The 8,107-nt window shown below is 58.5% G+C and overlaps 3 protein-coding genes across 3 annotated transcripts; 1 reads left to right on the top strand and 2 right to left on the bottom strand.

The window, feature by feature from the left end:
• Positions 1 to 2,697: 2,697 nt before the first annotated feature.
• On the top strand, positions 2,698 to 3,266 carry LAESUDRAFT_731199 (uncharacterized protein; the record flags this gene model as incomplete). The annotated part of the gene is made up of 5 exons (XM_040909994.1): positions 2,698 to 2,836; positions 2,889 to 2,911; positions 2,967 to 3,042; positions 3,105 to 3,129; positions 3,184 to 3,266. Coding segments are annotated over 5 exons (276 nt in total), but the record flags the coding sequence as incomplete, so codon positions are not given.
• A 1,139-nt stretch (positions 3,267 to 4,405) lies between these two features.
• On the bottom strand, positions 4,406 to 6,408 carry LAESUDRAFT_605253 (uncharacterized protein; the record flags this gene model as incomplete). The annotated part of the gene is made up of 13 exons (XM_040903111.1): positions 4,406 to 4,540; positions 4,598 to 4,659; positions 4,727 to 4,737; positions 4,793 to 4,890; positions 4,973 to 5,134; positions 5,185 to 5,245; positions 5,307 to 5,397; positions 5,457 to 5,473; positions 5,674 to 5,767; positions 5,981 to 6,007; positions 6,071 to 6,143; positions 6,194 to 6,295; positions 6,355 to 6,408. Coding segments are annotated over 13 exons (987 nt in total), but the record flags the coding sequence as incomplete, so codon positions are not given.
• Positions 6,409 to 7,143: 735 nt separating this feature from the next.
• LAESUDRAFT_763750 (Aldo/keto reductase) lies at positions 7,144 to 8,091 on the bottom strand (the record flags this gene model as incomplete). The annotated part of the gene is made up of 5 exons (XM_040913327.1): positions 7,144 to 7,328; positions 7,388 to 7,525; positions 7,584 to 7,692; positions 7,745 to 7,956; positions 8,022 to 8,091. Coding segments are annotated over 5 exons (714 nt in total), but the record flags the coding sequence as incomplete, so codon positions are not given.
• Positions 8,092 to 8,107: the final 16 nt, after the last annotated feature.

Below are 8,107 nucleotides of genomic sequence, written 5' to 3'. Positions count from 1 at the left end.
ACGAGCTCGCGCTTGTGCGAGGTGTTCCACAGCTTGGAGGTGATGAAGAGGTCGGAGCGCGCGCATACCGATGGGATGACCTTCTTGAGCGCGCGCCCGACTTCGTCTTGGTTCTCGTAGATCATCGCGAGGTCGAGGTGGCGATAGCCCGCGCGCACGGCGATCTCAACCTGCGCACCGCACGCAACGTTCGCGTTCGTTCAGCTACATGGAACGGGCCCACCGACAGAGGACGAACATTGGTACGCGTGTTTGGGTTTAGGCGCTCATGTCGGATTCTCGCCGGGGTCTCTGTGGGCTGGATGACGAGAGGACCGTATGGAATGTGAGAGATGGGACAGTGGATGGGCTGTAAAGAAGTGTACTGATAGTGTTATTTCTCTCCTTTCACCCCAGACAAACTGGCTTGCCAAAGTTAAGCAGCATGGAGCTTGGCGGTAATCAGTTTAAAACATTACTGTCTCATACCAAGCTTACATATGGCTGAGCTGTGCCGGAGAGCAGGAAATAGGTAGCAAGTTGAAGTAGGCTAGAGGTGTGCCACCGCCGCGGTGGCAGGGGTTCAAATCATACAGGTTCCCTGTGACTTCTGTCCCAGGGTAGGGTCTAATTTCAAGCATTACAATTGGAGGCTCCCACGCCCGACGTCGCGAACCATCTTGCAGCTCTGGGTCCAGTCAGCTCAGCTTGGTTCATCAGTTCTGGGCTCATCGGTGGGTGACACGTGACTGGAAATGTTGAAGATCAGCGCACGATCCATCGATCTGATGGCCTGAGATGGGTATCTGGTCACATGGAGGCAATCTCGTGGGTACATTCTGTCTTGATGCCCGGCCTTCTTCCATCCTCATGGGCTGATCATTAATCCATGTACATTTTCGAACGACTTCCGGTGCATCTCAAGAGCCAGAAACGGCACTGATTAGTGAACTAGCCCAACCTCGGCAATGATATTTCGTTTTTCCATTCAATTCATCACTGCACCTGTGCATTTGAGAAGACACTATGAGACCGGAAGCACCATGAAGTTCGGTGGAAGTGTCCAGGTGAGCCCATTGAGTGACCTTCTCTCGCTGGTATTGATGTTGCTCAAGGAATGCTGCAAGTGCCGGACTCACGGCACCAGCGACATTGTCTCCCGATGTTTCAGAAGAGTTCCCTTTTTGCCTGCGGTGAGAAAACTGTGATAATAGTGTTTAATAATGATCAGAGCAATAAATGTTGGCATCGTCTGCCTTCCACCTTGCATCTCCTCTCTCCCCTCTTCCCACCTTCACTCACCATGGGCATATTCGGTGAGTCCCGCTCACGTCAGTCCATGCTGACCACTTCGCTTTCCAGCAATTGTGCGGCATGTACAGAAGCAGGCCCGACTGCACCTCCTGGCTCGGTCTCACACCGCTTCAATTTGTAAGTGCATCCAATGATCATCACGACAGGAACCACCGTGAAACTCGACTGGCCAACACACGGCTGCTGAATCCGCAAAATGGACCCTCCTCGTGCCTGTGTCTGACACCACGATGAACATCTTCAAGTCACCACATTAATCGACGCGAGCCTTTCCCAGCCAGTACGCATCCATTGCCCTCGCAAGGTCAGCACACCACACTTAAGTATGTACCCCGCTCAAGTCTTCGCTTACAGCACCGACAGCTTCAGCGCAGTCATCCAGGACTGCTTGCTCCGCTTTCCAGACCATGGCCAATGTGTTCATGATGTGTCCATTGCCCAGCCCATCCTGGCCTTTGCATGTGGTGGCCGGCACCATGTTGGCATCTCCGGATTGCTCTTCACTCGACCTCCGATGCGGATATGTCAACTGCAGGTTCCCGACCCCAGCCCACCATTTCTTTGCAAGACATCTTGTGCGTATCGCATGCTCATTTAAAGCATAACCGCTCACAAACGTAGCTATTTTCCAGACAGCGCGCTGCCGTTGCCCTCAGGAGATACCGTCGCTACAGCCACAACGAAGTATAAATCGTGTCCACATTCACGCTCAGATTGCCGGCAACCTCAAGAACGATTTCTCCAGGATCACCTCGATGGTCAGCTGCCTAGCACATGGTCACTACATTCACGCCAGGCCCTTCGCACAGTTTCTCCTGCAGTTCTCGCACGGTCGCATTCAGCGCCGACCACTAGTGCTCTCAAATTGCTCTGTCAGACGACGTGGTGTTTCTGAGGCGGCATGACCACATCATGCATTTAGGACTTGTCCAGACGAGTTATGGCGTACATACGCCGCTCTAACAAGGTCCGCTTCCGATTATAGGGGGCGGATCTCTCCCCGTGTCTGTCAACACCATCGATGACTTCAGCGTGGTTTCCCAGGATGACCGCGAAGCTATGCTTTGTCGGTGGGTGCCCGCTGTATTCGCGACTTGCCCTTCCTGTCCCAACCGCACGCCTGCGTCCGGTGCAACCACCGACGCTTCTTGATCGCCCAAGCAACGCAAAACAAGCCGTTCAAAACTGGTGGACAGTTGTTGCCTCGACGTCGAAGACCCGTCCCGTATTAGCATGGCGCATGCACGCGGACCTCCACCCCAACCACTGATACGAATGCACTGACCGTTGTCCGCTCTCGTGCATATTGTGCCCCCGGGACTAGCGCAGATGAACACACCTTCCATTCGCCCACGCCGTGCCCATCCGTGTCTTTTCCCAGACAGCGCATCGAGGCTGCCATGAACTCAACCCCACACGGTGTGCCGCTCTTCACCCGGCCATGAAACACCCACGTCTCGCAGGACCCAAACCAAGTTCACCGACATCAATCCTCCATACCGGACCCTGGACACAGCGGCACCCGCCGCTCCTCCCGTAAGTCCCCTCCACACGACTTTCTGAACAGCCCGTCCCTGACTCTATTCATGGTGCAGACCTGCTACCATGGACTGCCCTGGTACGCTGCGCGTGCCGACCGTCTGCCTCTGTCTGACTCGACTAACATGCGCCAGGACGACTCTCCTCGACTCGCACCTACGGACAACAAGCCCGCGCCGACCTGGACACTGCGGCATCCGCCGCTCTCTCGTAAGTTCCTTCCATCCGCACATCGCGCCCGTCGCCCGTCGCTCACGCACCTTCCCGCGCAGAACGCGTTCATCGCCTCGCAAGCAGGTAAGTCCGCACCCGCCGGTCTCGCATCCACCTCCTCGCCTCACGTCGCGGTCAGCTGCCCCGGGCAGATCAAGATCGAAGGGATGGGTTCGAAGGGGGTCTTTGGTAGATGACTGGATGTGATAGGGTAGAGAAGAGGGTATTGAATGGAGCATGGCACAGAAGGCACGGCGAGGGCAACCGTGAATTATGTGACGCTGCACACCTTGTGAGATCCCCGAGCGCGCCCGAGATTGCTGAGGCACATGCATGACCAGCGGCGCACGATCGAAAGAGCGCGTACACGATGAGTGAGGCGGCGTGGCCCGCCCAAGGCAGTATAAGTGTTTCGCCAGCACCAACGGAGGTCCCTCCGCACGCAATATCCAGCGAATATGAGAAAAGAGCGCAGCGCGCACCATTGCGCATCGCTCAGCCATGTTTCGCAGGCATTCGACTGGCCGGCGATGCGGCGGGCGGGCGGGCGAGTGATTCGCAGCAGTGATGACGCACGGGTGAGACGGTCACAAGTGTCCAGCAGACTCTGCAGTCTCACCTGTCTCGGACTGCTCTCGCATCCCCACTTCAGTGTCTGGAGAATCAAAAGATATATTATGAAATTGAATGTGAGCAGTACAGAGGGAAGAAGAGATTGGAATGAAAAGCGGAACACGACGCGCGCGAGCTGCACAACGGATGTATGTCAGGACAACCAACGAAGAGAAATATCAGTGAACGCGGAGAGAGCCACCATCACAATATCAGCACTTACATTCAGCTGGTAGAATGCGCACAGACGCATGACGACCGTCGACCGAGGCGTCGAGCCCGACCCCGAGCCCGTCGACGTCGTCCGGTACCCGCGCGACGGCGGCATACTCGCCGAATGAGTCAAGCTCACCGGCCTCCCCGCCACCCTCGGAAACTTCAGCTGCTCCTGCCGCTCCTGCCGCGCCGCCCCCTCCTCCTGCCGCGCATGCCGCACAGGCGGAGGAATCGCCACGCGCACATGCGCAGGCGACGCCGGCGGGGTCAAGATCTGCGGACTCGACAGCGAGTGCGGGAATGGATGCCGCTGGTGCACCACCGCCGATCCCGCGCTCGACCGATGCGGATGCCGATGAGGGTACGGCGGGGCCTGCTGCCCCTCCTCATCCTCGTCCGCCTCCGGGTCGACCTGCACGTACTGCACATGGTACGTCTGCACGCCGTCCTGCAGGTGATACGTCTGGATGCCCTCCACGTCCAGCAGGCTCTCGTCCGGCAGGCTCGCGAACGCCGACTCGGCGTCCCATCCGCTCGGCGAGCCGATCGTGCGCGGGAAGTTCGACAGCGGCGGGCTGACGGGCGCGTCCTTGGGCGAGTTGGGTGCTGTTGAGGATGCCCTGGGCTTGTATCCCGCTTCGCGTAGGATTGAGCGTGGGAAGAAGATCTGCGTGAAGGCGGAGGAGGGTGAGCGTCGTTACCGAACACTGAAACGAACACGTACGAGAAGTGTAATCGCCGACGAAACGAAACACCCCACTCCCCCAATCATCTGCAAAAAATCTACTCGGCGCGTCAGCATCCATCCATCCAACCCCAGCACGACGCCATCACGCCATCACTCGCAACGTACCTGTTGAGAACCTAGCGGTGATCGCTCAGCGAGTCGGCACGACGAAGACGGGCACGGATGACTCACAGATTCGAGTTGAGTGGATGCGTGGTCCCCGAGATGCCGTCGATCGCGATCATGAGCAGTGGGATGGTGAACATAAAGCGGAACACGACGCGCGCGAGCTTCAGACCGCAGAATAGATGTCAGGACAACCAACGACGAGGGATATCAGTGAACGCAGAGAGCCGCGATCGCAACACTTACATTGAGCTGGTAGAACGTGCACAGACGCACGACGACCGTCGGGTCCGCGCCCTCAGACTTGACATGCCGAATGAACCGCGGAAAGCTCCAAAGCACATACAGAAACGCGACCGTCGTGGTCAACGAGCCCGCCGAGCCCGACAGGAATATATACGCGTCGACCTGAGAGCGGCTTAAACAAGTGTAGGAACAGCAGCAGAGAGGGAGCGCACCGTCTCGAGATGGCGTCGCGCGATCATGCACGTCAGCGGCATGCCAATGATCGCGACGATGCTCCCTGGACCGCGTTCCTCAGCGTCAGACGTGTCCTTCGAGGTAAATGAAGGACGAGCACCCACCGCAATACCACAACTTGTACTCCCAGCTCTCGAACCACTCGCCCTTCTCCGGCGTCTGATGCAGCAGGTACAACCAGAACGCGAGCTCTGCGTCGCGAAGGAGTCAGCCTATCGCCAGGATCGAGCGCCGAACGAACGCGGCTCACCTTCGAGATGCGTCACTCTGGCGTGCGTGAGGGGAATCAGCAAAAGCGTGTGGGACAGCCAGCAGAGAACCAAAACGAAACGGTAGTCGTGGCGTCAATCCACATATCGAGTCAACTACCATCACTCCCATTGACATGGACCGACCACATCGAGGACGTCACTTGCTGAAGACCAAACCCGCCATCTCAGGATGCATAAAGCGAAAGAACCACTCACAATTCAAGCGCCCAGCCGAAGCTGAAGACAAAGTTGAGCGGGAGGTACCAGCGGCGGGACGCGCCGGTGTACATGTAGACCGGGCGGGGGAGGACTGCAGATCGCGCCAGTCGTGCGCAGCGGAGGTATGATCGGGCGGAGCGAAGTGAACAGGTTGGGAAGCGGGCGAGAGAGGAATCACAATGCAAAAACACGGATCGGTCGGGCAGGCACGCGCGTAAGCAACGCGTAGAGTTAGGAAAGCAATGCGCGAGAAAGAAAGCTCGATCAGCGGCGTGCGCATCTCTCAAGGAAGAAGCGGGCTCACTGCGCTGATCCTGGGTGACGATAAAGCCTGGTGCGCGTTGGGTATCAGATCAGTTGGCGTGGACGTGTAAGGGTGAAGAATGACACGCACCCTCGTTGTATTTGAGGGCGGTCATCGCGACGCTGTAGATCACGAACAGCGGGACGGAGCATAGATACGAGTACTGGAATGAAAGAGGTCAGCAAGCAACGACGAGGAAGAGAATGCACGCACGGTCATGACGCGCTTGAACGCGCCTGGCTGGCGACCTGAGGACCAGCGGAGGCATTGGAAGCGGTCGTAGCTCCATAGATGGTATGTGAGAAACACTTGGAACTGGGCGCGGGGCGGGAGCACATGCGTAAGCAGCGACAGACGACAAGGAGAGGACGCACGAGGACGGAGAGGATGGCCCAGAGGAGGAAGGCGGTCGGGGACGCGGTGCTCATGCGGGGGCGCAGAGGCCTTGGCCTGGCGGTGCGGGGGCGGCGTCTTGTATGGCAGCGTTGCGTTCGGTCGCCGGAGATGCGGGCGTGCGCCGGAGCTGGTGGCGGCAGAGACGACAGACGGGCGAGGGCAGGAGACGACGGGCAGCGGCAGCGTCGAGCGACGGCGGCACGCATGCCCGATATGGGACGCCGGACTCGGTCACTTGCGCTGCAGATCGAGCGCCCGCAACGCCGTCTCCAACGGGCATTCCCCCGCACTTGGCCACGGCTTCCCCACTCCCCGCTCCTATCTCGGCCACCCCGGACACCGCGCTCCTTCTCGAACGCTCTCACCGTCCACTTGCTATGCATGCGCAGCCGCGTTTAGCCTCGGTCTCCGATACCCGACGCCTATCCTCGCTCGCTGACGCCACTATCTCCGGCGTTCTTTGCGGCACCCGCTCGAGTCCACCGGTCGACGCAACAGGCAGTGCGTATCGCCGCACCCACGTCTCTAACCTGACCTAACCTGCTGCCCTCCACACCCGTCTGTCTGTTCTTCCGAAGAGTGCTAGACGTGCAGGATGCGATAGAGAGCCAGGAACAGCGTCCGCGACGAATTAATATGTCTATCGCATCTGTGTTTTATTCTGACAAGCGAACGACGTTCGCCCTCGTCCACTCTATCTACACTGTATTCTTACATTGTGACCTTCTTCTCGTACCACTCCCAGCTTCAATACCGATAACAGGGCTTCACTTCACCTTGGGCCTTTGCGTCGCGCCCTGCTCGGCGGGGTCATTGAACACGCTGATATCCCAATGCGGTGAGTAACAGAACGGCATATTGTACCGCGTCGGGTTCTTCTTGCCCAGCGCAGTCAACGCCTCATAGTCACTCTGCGGCAGCGTGATCTGCTGAAAGTTAGAAACGATGCGGTCTGCCGCGAGGATCTGTCAGCCACACAGCGCGCGCAGACAGAAAAAAGGACCAGCGCACCTTTGTGCACAGACTTGGGGATGACCGAGTACCCGCGGTGGGTGCCCCACGCGATGAGCACCTGCGCCGGCGTCGCATTCAGCTTCTTGGCGATCTCCCGCACCTCGGGGTACTCCGTGAGCCTCGGCTTGCCAAACACTGCAGATCCAACGTCAGCTGGGTGTCATCACCACTGTAAGCACGGTGCGCCGCGTACTGTTGTTCCCGAGCGGGCTGTACGCGGTGATGTGGATATTGTGCTTCCTGCAAAACTCGACCAGCTCGTCCTGCTGGAGGAGCGGGTGCGCCTCGACCTGGTTCACGGTCTGCACCCCCTTCAGCATAAGCGGCTCCTCATCGATTGAACGCAGAACGCACCGGCCACACGCCCGTAGCCTCGACGATGCCCTCGATGTGCTCGATGCTAAAGTTTGACACACCAACGGCCTTGACCTTCCCCGTCTTGAGCAGCCCCACCATCGCCGCCCACGTCTCCGTCAGCGGCGTCTCCACATCGAGGTCGACCCAGCCATCCGCCTTCTGCGGAAAGAGCCCCTTGCCCGGCTTGAACGCCACCGGCCAATGAACCACTACCACCAACATCAACATCAATCTTCATCTCACTACATGCATATAGACTGCGCGCGCCACTCACGGTAGAGGTCGAGATAGTCGAGCCCGAGCTGCGCGAGCGTCTCGTCGAGCTCCTTCTCGACGAGCTCGCGCTTGTGCGAGGTGTTC

Source organism: Laetiporus sulphureus, assembly GCF_001632365.1.
Source record: "Laetiporus sulphureus 93-53 unplaced genomic scaffold LAESUscaffold_60, whole genome shotgun sequence".
Classification (NCBI taxonomy): Eukaryota; Fungi; Basidiomycota; class Agaricomycetes; order Polyporales; family Laetiporaceae; genus Laetiporus; species Laetiporus sulphureus.
The sequence above is the reverse complement of the archived record's forward strand: the minus strand, read 5'-3'. Positions and strand labels throughout refer to the sequence as shown.